The sequence below is a fragment of the Urtica dioica genome, chromosome 8, assembly GCF_054948205.1.
Source record: "Urtica dioica subsp. dioica isolate 48M chromosome 8, U.dioica_male_clone48M_v1_H2, whole genome shotgun sequence".
Lineage (NCBI taxonomy): Eukaryota > Viridiplantae > Streptophyta > Magnoliopsida > Rosales > Urticaceae > Urtica > Urtica dioica.
The window spans coordinates 12,464,704-12,479,855 of NC_142763.1; the positions used below are offsets into that span (position 1 = coordinate 12,464,704).

Genomic DNA, 15,152 nt, shown 5'->3' on the forward strand with positions numbered 1-15,152 from the left:
TGATCATATAATTTTTTTTTTTTTTTTTAATCATATTTCATTCCGAGCATCAACTTGAAAGCTAATTGAAAACAAGAAAAAGAAATTTTCCTTGAACCCTTACAGCAAAATTTAGGGCGAGGAAATCAAAACATTATTGACAACTATGCTATAATTTAGTTCTCATTTTGGTACAGAAAGGAACACCGAAATCAAAATGGTTGAGTAATATCTTAAGCCGGAGCATATGACGGCAAATACGACTCCAAGATCAATTGCGCCGGCGTCGGAGATTTAATCTCGACGATCAGGTATGTGAATTTCCATTGCCTGTCAGCTTGATCTTTGTACATCTCCGCAAAGACCTTTCCACCTCCATGGGGGCCCCGAATATAGAAGTTTACCTGTGTATGCAAATCCATCACAAAAATGGACAAATTTTAAGTTCAAATTCACAATTAGTTGGATCTATGGCCTAGCCGAGAAGTAACCTTTATTTCCTTGTGATAATCTACAAGAAAGCATTACCTCGATATGCTCAACGCCATCTTCATCGGTCCATGTCCTGTTAGGAATACGTTGGCGAGCAGCTCGGTTTCTACTCTCTTGACCGTAGCCAGTGATAGGGTATCCGATTCTCACCCTAACCTGATGACATTAAATTGTTGTTGAATATCAATACAAGCGTAAAAAAATAAGACGATCATGATTGGGAAAAAAGAAAAGAAAATAAATACAAACTCAAACATTAATACTGGTTCCTCAAATTGCATTACTTGTGGTTTAAGCATAAATGAAATTGCTATTGATTCCAGTGGGCACATTTTAATTATAGGGTGTCTGAGCTTATCAGCCAATTGAAATTAATGGATTTGCAAAAAAAGCCGAGGATTGTCTAAAATTAGTGAAATAACCAAAAATGTGCAAATATCAGGATTCAATAATTTTGTTGACCACCTACGATTAATTTGTTTGAAAATGATAAATTGCTTATATTATCATCAAAAATTGCAAGGACATTGTTTTTATAAATAAAATTAAAAAAAAATGAAATTTTGGTTATTTTACTGAAAACTTGAAACTTTGGCTATTTTGCTAATCAATTAGTTTCAAACGGCTATTTCTTGTTAATTTTATCTGATTACACAAGGGTATTGAAGGTCAAGCCTTCAGGTGATTATTCTACACTTTTAGACCCTGGATCCTCGAGGCCGGTGGTTATTCTTTAACTTATCATCCATTAGTTTTATGTTCCATTAGCATACCTGGACAATTTTTAGAACATTTTAAGTAGCAAAGAATTATCAAGTATAGTACTACAAGTCTTTTTTCTGACCTCCGCATCATCTTGGACTCTCTTCAGGGCATTATTGAAGATCTTATACCTGTGTAGTGAAGAAGACCATGGTCTAGATAAGCGTGATGCTGAATGAAAAACGTCACTAAAGAATAATGACGATACATACTGACACACTTACTCTTTCGGTTCAAATATAAGCTCCTTGAAAACACCATATCCGGCAAATGCAGCGACGCCGAGCCCAGCAAGAATGATAAAACTGTAGGAAGCGCCCTCGGTAAATGTTACCGGCTTCTCCGGTATGTTGTACGTCGGAGCATCAAATGGATCCTCGACAGTGGATATGTCTTTCTTTGTCTGTAAAAGAAGCGCAGATACAGACAGAGAGATTGCTTTAGCCTTTTCTCTAACGAGGACTGAGATGCTGATATGCGATTCGAGTACTCAAGCACTAGAGACAAGTATAGAGAATTTGATTCTGATACCAACCTCGTTTGGAGTTTTTCCCGGTTCCTTTGAAGCTCGCGATGAAAGTGATCTAACACGATAAGATCTCATAAGCTGTTGTGATGACCACGAACGAACTATACATTCGCTAGTATAATGCCTTCTATGAAGTAGAGATATTTCTGTGTAACATCCCAAGAAAAAGTAAACACATATATTTTTTTTTTTTTTTTAAAAAGGCCACATTACTATCCCTCTTCATCTTTGTGGCCTATTAACTATAATGCATTTTCAGGTTTCAACAGCTGTCAAAAAATCTCAACAATAAGAAGATTAATCTGATGCCTCCCCAACCACGGTGCCAAAAATCATCCATCTTTATATCATCAATTTGATACTATAAATAAAAACACAAGCCACTTAGTTGAAACTCGAACCCAACAGCCCAGATGCATATAGAATAAACATGAAAAAGACTAACCATTTTTTCCAAGTAAGATGACCTGCGTTATTCAAGTGAAAATAAGAAATCAGCCTGATTACACATATCTCATAATTTAAATCAATATTGTTTAATAGAAAGAGCCAGATTATTTACCTTATTAATACTATTTGTATTTACAAAAGAATTATTTCTAGACCCCGGTTTCAGAACTTCCAACAACTGCATTATCGCCAACAAAGCATCAGTTTAAAGCAATACAAGAATCACTTGGCGAAGATTGTTTCATTCTAATGCTAATTAATGACCTAACAATGTAATGTACCCCATTTGGATTCGTCTCCGCTGATCGGAAAGCACGGCTAAGCCTTGGCAACATCGTCCTCGCAAAATCTGTCTCCTTCTTTCTCAATAACCCCATTGCACACTTGGACCCTAATACCACCAAAACATACAAGCTTGTTCATCAAATTCCACAAACCAAAGTTCTGAGCTTGCACTTTCTCTGTAGCCTCATATCTACTTGATGCTCCATTTTAATCAAAAAAACATTTTCTTGCAATACAAGAAAACGCAGAAACTTTACCAGTTTACAATCGATATCTAAAATGTCTACAAATTATACGACACAGTATCAGAATATTGAACAATAAAAAAAAACTAAAATTCGGGGATTACAAAGAGAAAACGGCGATTTCTAGTGTAGAGATGAAAGGCGAAAGCTTGACTTACTTACCCATACTGAATTGGAGAACGGAATTTGGTATCGTTGAATAACAGACCTCAAAGCCCTAATTATGGCGAGAGCGAAAGGAAAAAGACGATGACTTGGGCTGGTCTAAAAACTCCTAAAAACCCTGATCGGGGCTCCGATTGATTTTTATGAACCGATTTGAACCGTTTATAATTGGGTCATTTTTTTGGGCTTACTGTTTCCTAATCTTAGCAGGGCCCAATTGTTTTCAGATTGGTCTTCTGACAAGAACGTGGAAATGTCAAAAATAACTAGTATCAAATATGGTCGATATTAGCTCCAAATTGATTTTTTATTAAGAAATAGAGTTTTTTTTTTTATGTAAATAGTTACGTCCTCTTGTAAATAAATGAAACTATAGATAAAGTTAAATAAAGCGTAAATCAATTAAAAATTATATAAACATCAAGAAAAAATAATTATTTACAGCATGAAAAAAATCAATTTTCCGATAAAAAAATGTTTTTCTTACAATTAGTTTTAAAAATAAAAAGCACAACGACAATATTGTCACATGTTTAGTCTCGTTGGTAGGGTCTTAATCTCAACAACATCTGCCACCAATTCCCTCCTCCGGTTGTTGACATCTTGGTCGCTCGCTCGCAATATTGTTATACGCCCATTGTGTAGCTCCCTCTCGAGTCAATTTGTCAAATTATAATATTAGGCATTGGTAAGATTTTAAAATGAATTGCTCCATAAATACGTATACAAGTTCAAGAAGAACTCTCTTAGAATAGACGAACCTTATTCCTCGCCATTCAAGACAACATTCTCCAAACGCTAATGGTATACTCTTAAACCAAATAAAACTTTGCGAGAAGTATGATGAGTTGTTTGGCTCGGACACAACTTCAATGAAATAATAATTTCTATATTTAGTATTAAAATTCTGGCCACCAACAACTCCTCCGAGTTTTGTATGATTTGAAAACCTTGGCTAGAAAAATTGTTGAATCTCCTAAAAATCTCGCATCCTTAATCCCCCGTCCCCTCTATGATTCACACATCAAGTCGAACCTAAATCAATGAATATTCTTTTGCTTATTCGCCCGTTCTACCGAAACCTAGTGATCAATCGCTAACTCTCTCAAAACAAAGAGATTAAATAAGCTCAAGATGTAGGTGAGTACGTATGGATTTTACCGATGACTTTGATAAAGCACTTCCTTTCCACTCGCCGGGAACATGACATGCCTCAATCCTTGTAGTTTTTTCCCAAATCTTTTCTATGGAAGGTGATTCTTCTATTCTTTTGGATCAAAGGGAGGCCGGGGTAATTATTATGTATCCCTAGCACCACAAATTTTGGAATATTTTTCAACTCCCATTTCACCGATTATGAACACATGGGCTAAAATCGTTGATAATACTACTAAATTAAAGGACTCTCTTTTGGTATCTTCTTACTATAAGGGAGCATCACCTAATATAGCATAGCATTGTAAGAATATGTTATAAAGAACATGCATGTTTTTTACATTTATTTTTATAAATGATCATTTTACTCCTAGCCTTTTTTTTTAATTTGCTATAATATTATATCTCAGAGTAATTTTAATTGTGAAAATTTCAAAATTATCATTACTTATAAAATCTTTAAAAATAGTTGTATCGAAAATTTAATCTAATAATTTCATAATATAAGTCAAATCTCTCATCGCTCGTAAAAGCATTTTAAACATTTGTTTACAATAAAAACATATTTATTTTAGTAGTGATTTTCTATAAAATAAATAAATAAATAAATAATAACCCAACAAAAATATATCCCTTCTGTTGCGGGTCAATTACGAGAGAGTTGACGAGTTTCTTTGGGTAGAGTTTTATTTATTTATTAAGAATTCATTCGCTTACATATATACAAACAAATATATTGAATTTGAACATCGTAACTTGGTGATTTTTTCCCTTCTAGTTTCTTTTTTTGTTAATCAAATCAAACAATTAACAGAGATTAACTACCGTTGTTTAGGAATAGAAGTGATATAAAAAAAAAAAAAAAAAATAAAGACTTGTCCACAGTTCCGAAACAGGATCAAAGTTACAGACGAGATGACTACTTTTTATTATTATAATTATAATATATATTTTTGAAGAACAGAGTACTACTTTTTTTTTAGGAACAGAGGACAACTATTATGTAGTATGTACATACACATTCATAATATCTTTCGAGCCAAAAAACATACATAATATCTATGCGTGTGAATAGACCCTACTGTGCTTTTTGTTCCTTTTGCACCCAAAAAATCACTACCTTGCTATCTCTATCAGCTCATCTGAAGAAAGAAAATTTATACTTCTTTTTTACCCAACTGCCCTTCTGACACGTGGAGCAAAAGTGATTACCGCTCTCAGATGTGTATGACTATGTATGCGTGTGTGATAGTTTTTAAATGGTAAGTTAGAACTTAAAAGTTAGTCATGAAATTTGATGGGTCTAAAACACGTATCAATAATAATAAAAAATAAGGTCATGTTGCGCAGAGAGAGAGCAAGACAAGAAAGAGACAAGCTTTTTCAGTCGTGTGGGACTTTGAAACATACAAACCCACTGACACGCCTAAACCTACATATACGTATACATATACATATACATATACATATACATATACATATAGTTATCCAACACAATACACAAAGCGTTTGGCTTTTTCTTGCATTACATATACATACACACATAAATATACATATACATATGTCACCAATACACAAAGCATTTGGCTTTTTCTTCAGCCTATAAGACCTATTATCCAACAATCCTCGCTTTGCCTTCTTTTAGGGTGCAATGCTTTATTTTCTTGGATAAATTACACTCATGCCCCCTGAACTCGGAGGTCATTAACAACTCACCCCCTGAACTCGAAATTTCCACAAAAACTACTCTGATCTTTCAATTTTTTTGAATTGCGCCCCTTCCGTCTATTATTTTCAGTTACCATCCATGACAAACCCACGTTTTCGGCACGTGACCCATCAGCGAGGGGTATATTTGGTATTCTCTCATGATATTAATTAAAGATAATTTAAATGATTAATTTCATTTAAATTTTTTGGGTAGAAAATAAGCGGGTTGAATGAGTTTCGAGAAAATTAGGGTTTTATTTCGAAATGGTGAAAACTGGTTGGAAGCCCCCGCGAAATCAATCTCCGGTGAAGAAGAAGCAGAAATCGTCTCCGACGAAGAAGACCGCTCGTAAATCTCCGGCGACGAAGAAGCAGAAATGCGATTCCCAAAGTAACGCATCGGTGCGCTTACCACCGTACGGTGAGCATCTTTATTTCAAGATTAAATATAAATAAATCCAGGATGTCGGGTGTTGGTGGGTTAGTATTTATGAAAGTGAAATGTTGGGACCACTGCTGGTATTTGTTATGCTTTGTTTTTTATGAAATGTCGGGTGTTGGTGGGTTAGTCTTTATGAAAGTGACAAAGGGACCACTTTTGTTGTCGTTGTCTGGTTTTGGGGGTTTCGATATTTTGATTTCAGACTTTAAATACAAGTGTAGGGACCAGTAATGTTTGTATGGTGGAGTAATTGTTTTATTTTTGCACATCTTTGCTTGTTTGTATTGCTGCAGTCACTGGGTCAGGAAAATTTACGTACGAAGTTCACCATGGGGGTAGGATGGAATTGGTGAATGACCGACTGGCTTATGTGGACTCTAAAGTGGACTATGTGGACCACATGGACATTGACCGGTTGTCGTTACTGGAGTTGGACGCGATTTTGAAGAAAGACTTGGGATACTTTGTTGGAGGGCTGTATTACATGGTACCTGCTGACGCTACTGAGTTTATATTTCTTGACTCAGATAGTACGTTGTTAAGTGTTGTAGGAATGCTGCTTGAGAGGACATTTCTACTGCCTCTGTATTGTGATCACCGGGTTGAAGAAGGGCATACTCTTCTTCTGGTAGAAGACTCAAGTCCAGCAGTTAACGTTCCAGATGTTGAAGTGGGTGAGACTGTAGTTGAAGATCCTGAACTTGTATTTCAAGAATGTCAAGCTGAATTTGAAGACACTGAACTTAACCTGGATGAGAGTCAACAATCACAAAGCCAGGTGGATGGGAGTCAACAGCCACAAAGTCATCCTGCTGATATTGAAGAGCCAGTCAGTCAACACGATGAGGGTCAAGACCCACAAAGCCAAGTGGATGAGAGTCAATAGCCATTCAGTCAAGTGGATGAGAGTCAACAGCCATTCAGACAAGTGGATGAGAGTCAACAGCCATTCAGACAAGTGGATGAGAGTCAACAGCCATTCAGTCAAGTGGATGAGAGTCAACAGCCATTCAGCCAGGTGGATGAGAGTCAACAGCCATTCAGCCAAGTGGATGAGAGTCAACAGCCATTCAGCCAAGTAGATGACAGTCAACAGCCCTTCAGCCAAGTTGATGACAATCAACAGCCCTTCAGCCAGCCAGAAATTCAAGAAGATGGTGAAACAGAAGCAGATGATGATGAGGACGCTGAAGTTGTTGAGGAAGATAGTGGATTTGAGAAGATTGAAGATGAGGTGGCCGTGGACGGGGCAACTGTAGAGCGTTGTTTAAAGGGCAAAGGTAAAAAACCTTACAGTGATGATGAACCAGTGTCGGCTGCAGATAGTGACTACAACGACGAAGAGAACATCAACTTACACCATGAGTCGTCTAGCGAAGATGAAGACAAGGGTGGTTCGGTTTCGAAGAAGGTTCTGTCAAAGTTTCAAGAGTTCAGACAAGACACAGACATGCGTTGTCCTCAGCTCAAATTGGGCCTAGTATTCCCTAGTGGAAGTGTATTCAAAGATGCCATCCGAGAATACTCTATCAGATCAGGGAAGGAAGTTCGCTTCAAGGTCAACGACCCGAATAGAGTGCGAGCAGTTTGCAAAGATGCGAATTGTAAATGGCTTTGCTATGCATCAGAACTAGGTAAGACGACCACATTTGCAATAAAGACCTATGTGCCTGAGCACACTTGCGCCAGAACAAACAAGAATAGGTTCGCCACTTCACGATGGTTATCTAACAAGTACATGGACACTTTCAAAGACAATGACAATTGGTCAGCCACCAACTTCATGCAGAAAGTACAAAAGGACTTTGTATTACAATGTTCAAAGATGAAGGCTTATCGAGCAAAAAATTTTGCGACCAAAGTGATTGAAGGCACGTACAAAGAACAGTATGCGTCTTTGTGGGACTATGGTGCAGAGATCAAGCGATCTAATCCAGGATCAACTGTCGAATTCCTGACTGAGGCCGACGAACAAGGTAGGCCTATATTTAAAAGGCTATACATTTGTTATTCCGGCTCTAAATCTGGCTTCAACGAGGGTTGTAGACCTGTGCTCGGGCTTGATGGATGTCACATCAAAGGACATCACACAGGTCAACTGTTGACAGCCATTGGCATCGATGCCAATAACAGCATGTTTCTAGTTGCTTTTGCGGTGGTGGAGTCAGAATGCAAATCCTCGTGGGCGTGGTTTTTAAACTATTTGAAAGACGATGTGCGAATACACAATGGACATCACTGGACATTTATCACTGACAAACAGAAAGGGTTAAAGGAAGCCCTGAATGGACTGTGGGAAACCGGTTCTGTAGGCGCAGAACACCGACATTGTGCAAGGCACTTGCAATCCAATTTCACGAAGGTAATATCTTACACTAATATACCACACTATGTATGAAAACATGTTACTTATTTCTCACACTAATATACCAAACTAATACTCCACACTACTACTCCTGAGCAGGTTTTCAAGGGACAATTTTTGAAACAAAAGGTAATGTCAGCAGCAAAGGCGTATTCTCAACACAAATTCCTTCAAGAAATGGATATGATCAAGGCAGAGGATGAAGAGGCTTACAATTGGTTGTGCGAAAAGAATCCAGTACACTGGGCTAGGAGCAACTTCAGAACAACTGTCAAGTGTGACATCTTACTGAACAACTTGTGTGAGTCCTTTAATGGTACTAGGTCAGTGTTACTAGCGAGGCAAAGACCAATTCTATCCATGCTAGAGAGAATTAGAATGTACCTACTGCAGAGGTTTAGCAAACAGCGAGTGGCTGTAGAAAAATGGCCAGGAGAAATTGGTCCGCGCATTTATAAGATCCTTGAAAAGAATAAGGAACTGTCTGGAGAGAACATTGCTCATTGGTGTGGGGAATTGCTATTCCAAGTCCAGAACATGTATGGGAGTATGTACTCGGTTGATTTAAATAGAAGAACATGTTCATGCAATCGTTGGGACTTGTCAGGTACTCAATTCACTCATTACTCAGATAATTAAGTATGGCATGTCTAATTTTGTATGACTTTTCAGGGATTCCTTGTGCTCATGCCATTGCATGTATTTGGCAAAAACATCAGCAACCGGAAATGTATGTGGATGATTGCTACAAGAAGGCCGCTTACATGACTGCATACAAATACATGATCAGTCCGCTGAACCCTATCGAGCAATGGCCAAAAACAGGGCTAGAACCGATTAGAATGCCACCAAATAGAGCCGAGCCAGGGAGACCTAAAAAGTTGAGGAGGGTGGAGCATGATGAGGTAGTTCCACGTGGTGGAACCAGAATGACTCAAAAATACGTCACAGTACGATGTTCTGGATGTGGAAAACATGGACACAACCTAAAAACATGTTTTAGAAGGCAACAAGATGCATTGGTAAGCTTAATGTGCTAAATTTAAAGTCATGATATCTTGCTATCTAATCCATTATCGTGCAGAGAACTGAACAACGAGCAGCTAGAGATGCACAACAGGCAGCTAGAGGCGCTCCAACTCAACGTGCTCCAGCTCAACAGCCTGCAGCTCAACAGGGTCCATCACAACAACCTCCAGCTCAACAAGGTCCAGCTCAACGTGGACCAACTCAACAGGGTCAATCTCAACAACCTGCCCCTCAACAGGGACCGTCTCAACGTGGACCGCGCCAAGTCAATCCACAACCACAGCTGAGGGTTAGTTGCTAAATTTTTAAGTCGGTATCAACCATCATTACTTTATCTGACCATTTGTAATGTTTGAAATTACAGCGCAGTCCGAGACTCAACAAGGTTCCAACAAGAAAGAATGTACTGCGGCCGAGAAATTTATTTTAGCTTATGTGTTTGTGTATAACTGTGGTTGATGTGAAATATGTGGAACTCTTTTGCATGAAATTAGTAGCTAAAAATGTATGTGGTACTATTTTGGGTGTAATTGGTAGGAAAAAATGTATGTGGTAGCAAAACTGTGGTTGTAAACTGAACATATTTTGTCCATTTCGTAATCTAAAACTGACCAGGTTGGTCTTTTGTCCATTTCAATGTTTTGATTGCATTCTTGATCTTCATTTTGATGTCCATTTTAATGTTTCTATTTAAATTACTTTTGTCCAACAACTACAGTCAGTTTAAATGCCATTCATTTTGTCCAATTTAAATACTATTTGAACCAACTAACACTGATAACTAACACCACAACAAACCAAGTCCAGTGCTCATAAAAACTTGTCCAGATCACATATTACATACATAAAACTCGTCCAAATTGCATACAAAATCTTAAGTACAAACATGATTTATTTGAACATCAAAATAAAACCTACACCAATACATAATACCATCATATACATCTTCAATTTGCGCGATTCATCCCCTATTTTTTCCCTCAGTTGCTTCAGCTCAATGTCAACTTCATAATTCATGTTCGTCTCCGACACATCTTCTGTTTCCCGTGCTTCTAGCTTGTTAATTTTCTTCAATAATCCAGGTATAATTTGCAAAGACCTTTTACACATTTGTGGATCAATCCACTCCAACATACCACAACCCCTGTCCCTGTTCTTCTGTAAATAACCTCCAACATTATTTGCTCTTTATACAAACAAAAAGCGAGGAATAGCAGCGGCGAATACAAACAAAGAACAACGTACCTCAAACCTTGAACAGCCATAAAACCTCCTCCCTGGGTTGTCACACGTCCAGGACGTTCGCTCGACGCACAATACACGACAGTAGCAGCGAGGAATCCGACGTTTATCGACAGACTCTCCTTCATCGAAGCCGATACCTCCACATTTCGACGAAGACGCCATCGATTTGCAAAGCTCACATCAGAACCAAGTTCGGGATTTTGATTTTAGGGTTAGGGATTTCTATATATAATTGGGTTACTCAAGGGTATTATCATAATTTGACCTCGCTGATGGGTCACGTGCCGAAAACGTGGGTTTGTCATGGATGGTAACTGAAAATAATAGACGGAAGGGGCGCAATTCAAAAAAATTGAAAGATCAGAGTAGTTTTTGTGGAAATTTCGAGTTCAGGGGGTGAGTTGTTAATGACCTCCGAGTTCAGGGGGCATGCGTGTAATTTATCCTATTTTCTTTTGCTTTCGTATATCCGCAAAACTTTCATATTCAACTTTATATAGGACTTTGGAACTATTATAAACATACAATGATCTCAGTGACCGTTATCATATTAGTTGTAGAAGGTTTATCTGATCAAATAATTACATATCAAATTGAAATTATTTAACGTGATTAAGATGGTTGTTCAATTTGAGAGTGAAACAATTTGTTGAACAACTAATTATTTTAGCAAGATTAATTCAAATAACAATCAAACAAGCAATCAACGAGAAAGCAATAAAAGATACAAAAGATCTGGTAACCATGTTCGGTAATAAAACATCTACTCAAGGGGATTGATACGTCTGAAAATCAATCAACTATCTCAATAGTAAAAGGTACATAATTTTATGTTTGCAGACTCCCTCTTAAACACATTAATCTTTTAATTATCTAATGGATAGCAATTTGAGCTCCCCTTACATAAGAGACTCCTCTCTTTCGTCCAATTCTCTCCCGAAGATTGACAAACTTATCAATGCAAAAACACGCATTTACAAACTCTACACAAATAAAGATACAACAGCTGCAAGTACCAAGAATTAAATGTCGATGAATATCTTCAAGACAAAGAGACTAGTTCAAGGTTTAATGCGGCGTGAATTTACCTAACGGAAAAAGGGATTAACATAATTCGACTCACAATGAATTTTATAAGGTTAACACCAAATCTATCGCGAATATGTTGTTCTTGAAAACCAAATATCTGATAATATATCACCGTAATATACATAATTGGAAACATAATATTTTTAATTATATTCGCGCAGGAGGAAGTGACTTTGAGTAACCCGGGTCTTGAACATATTCTTGCAGCTTGTCTTGAACAACTTAAACAAATTTTTTTTTACCAAACTAAACCATGCCACATAGGATCCAACACAAATTAACCCCTTCTGTGTTGGGAGAGAGAGAGAGTGAATTTATCTAATAAAATACTTACGTCTCAAACTCCTTGTGCATGTGCTTGGAGAGAGAGAGAGAGAGAGAGAGAGAGAGAGAGAGAGAGAGAGAGAGAGAGAGTTTATCTAATCAAATAATTGTGCATGTGCTTGGAGAGAGAGAGAGAGAGTAACTATTTTTCATCAACCAGTTTTTCGGAACTGTTTTGTATCCAACCTCGATTTCTTAAATGCGGCTCTCTTAAACTCATTTAATTAAAATCTTCATGTTGGTTTGGTACCTGACCTGAAAAGCCCTCTGTTTGAAATACATATGAGATCATAAAAGGCCATCATTGGGGCAAACGATGCAATAGCTTTCGTAAGAGCAAACCCCAAGATGACGTAAAAAAATGATTGTTTAGCCAATGATGGATTTCTTGCCACGGAATGAATTAAAGAATCGAAGACGTCTTCAATACCGATTGCAGCTCCAACTAAAGCTATTGTTGCAACCCCAACACCTATTGATTTAGCTCATTCTAAGAGTTGAATATTTAACAAACTTGATCTAACGAGGGTGTGTAGACAATATATAATAATCTAATACACCTTAATTTTAGGTCAAGTGCTAATATCATTTTGAGCTTTGATCCTATATGTACAAAGTACAAATTGAGGTTTAGTAAACAAATCAACAACTTCATTTCAACTTGTTTGCTTGAGATATTATCGCGAATTAAATTAGCAATCTATTTCGATATGGTCTATGTTCATGCATTCAATATCAAAATCGGTGTAAAGGAGCCAACTCCATATTATCGAACGCTATGATATTTCGTTGCAATTCAAGAGCATTGGAAGTTTGGTAGACAACGACTTGAACTGAGTAATCTCGGTGGTAGTGGTTGACAAAGTTCTAGGATTTTATTGAACTTCGAGCAACCACTTTATGTTTTTTTTTAGGATAAAATGATCACAAATATGATGTTGACAAATTAATATTGTATATAGTCAACAATTGAAATTAGACATTCATCAGACAAGTTTTAAAAAAATTAATTGTGATTACAACTAGACATTAGACAAAGTCCTTATTTTATTAATCTATCCTAATGACAACTACAATATTTATTTTGGCATTGCATGTATGAAATACTTCGTCGCCAACCTTTAAGGGTCGAATTTTGACATTTAAATTACAAAATCGAGACTAAGGTGATGAATTTATTTATTTATATACTATTATTAATTTTTTTTAGAAGAGGCTAAGGTGATGATTGATAGTGTTTGAATTTTGAAACCATGCGAAGGGACTATTGTCTAGATGGGTAGAGATGTTAGTAAAATGACATTTTTTTTTTAATTTTTGTATTATTGATTGTTTAATTCTCGTCGCTGTTTTCTAGTAGCGAGACATTTGTTTCAAATGCTCATTGTTGATACCATTGAACGAGTACTAACGCCAGATTCGTGATTGGTCATACAGGTTGTGATGAAAATGGCGACGATAAATTTAGAGAAATATGAAGTAAAATACCAAATTTACCAACAATGAGCATAAAGATAGGAAATCGACAAGGCTGATGATTAAAATATACCAAATTTTGATTGAGTTGAGTCCCCATTATTATTAACGATAATAGTGAAATAAATTTAAAGTCACATATTATTTTCTAACAAATTATGAAAATGTATAGATCATAGCGTAATAAGGAAATTAACATGTCCACGAAAAAGATGAAATGCACGGATCATAAAAATATTAGGGAGAGTAAGCATACTAGCCCAATCAAACCACAAATATTAGGAGAATAGCCAAAGTTTGAATAAATTAGGTGAATAGCCCAATTAATATTTCACTTCCTAAATTACCCTTGTATATAAGAGCAAAACTTCAATCAGATATCCAAAATTTCCCAAACCTAAACTAGCTCCGAAACCCTAACCAGCTTCGATGGCGTCGTCCTCGCCGGAAACCAGTAGGCTCGAGACGGTGAAGTCGGTCCTCACCACGGCGGCGTCGATCGCTGCCACGGCAGTGCTCGCACGATCGGTCATCAACGATCTCCTCCCATATGAGCTCCAGAACATGAGCCAGCTTCGAAATCGGAACTAAGCAGTAGAGGTTTATGTCGGCCAAAAAGTCTCGTTGGAGACGCGGCGACTGAGAGTGAGCAAGCTGGAGACAGAGGAAAGCATCTCCGTCGTTCGTGCACCGGAACGAACCAGCTCGACCACGGCGCCAAGGAACAAGACAAAGAAGGGAAGGCGATCTGCTGCTTGGCGGCGCAGGGAAGGTACAGATCTCGACGGCGACGACGGCTCAGATTGACTCGAAAATCGGCAGAGGGAGAGGAATCGGCGGCGGAGAGGAAATCGGCGGCGATGGAGGGGATTGAGGAGAGACACTTTGTAAATTTGCGAATCGGTTAATTTAATTAACCTACTGGAGTGAGTTAGATTAATTAACTAACTGATTCGTGAATGATTTGAAATTCACAAAAAATTTACAAAAATCATAACTTAAGTCAATTGATATTCAAAGCATTCAATTAATTAACCTAATTCCGAATTCAATCATTTAGTAAATTAATTTTACTCACAAAAAATCAGAACCTAAACTATTATTCAACCAATAAGTTAATTAATTAACCTAACTCACTCCAGTAGGTTAATTAAAATAACCAATTCATGAATTTGCCAAGGGCATTATGATCTGAGCTGAAAATATGGGCTATTTGCTTAATAAAATGAAACTTGGGCTATTCCCCAGTTACACAAATTTACTTGCATTTCAAAAAAAATTGGATTTTGTTTTTCTTTTTTTGGACATTAAATTGAATTTCCTCGTGAAAATATTCGGGAAAGTGGGACCCACATTTCAGCCACGCTGGTTAACAAACACTCAATTCAACTGGGGGGGCCGTGTAACACG

At 37.2% G+C, this 15,152-nt stretch overlaps 1 protein-coding gene across 2 annotated transcripts; it reads right to left on the reverse strand.

The window, feature by feature from the left end:
* SD3 (import inner membrane translocase subunit) lies at positions 1-3,028 on the reverse strand. 2 transcript variants are annotated; one of them, XM_089621741.1, is made up of 9 exons: positions 2,905-3,028; positions 2,494-2,603; positions 2,325-2,390; positions 2,208-2,229; positions 1,769-1,908; positions 1,458-1,636; positions 1,316-1,364; positions 508-627; positions 1-383 (listed from the first exon to the last, which is right to left on the reverse strand). In XM_089621741.1, the coding sequence occupies exons 1-9, from the start codon at positions 2,906-2,908 to the stop codon at positions 213-215; spliced, it is 861 nt and encodes a 286-aa protein (XP_089477867.1). In that variant the 5' UTR covers positions 2,909-3,028; the 3' UTR covers positions 1-212. The 2 variants fall into 2 exon arrangements, with proteins under 2 accessions (XP_089477867.1, XP_089477868.1); XM_089621742.1 differs by having other exon boundaries at positions 2,901-2,984.
* Between the last annotated feature and the right edge of the window lie 12,124 nt (positions 3,029-15,152).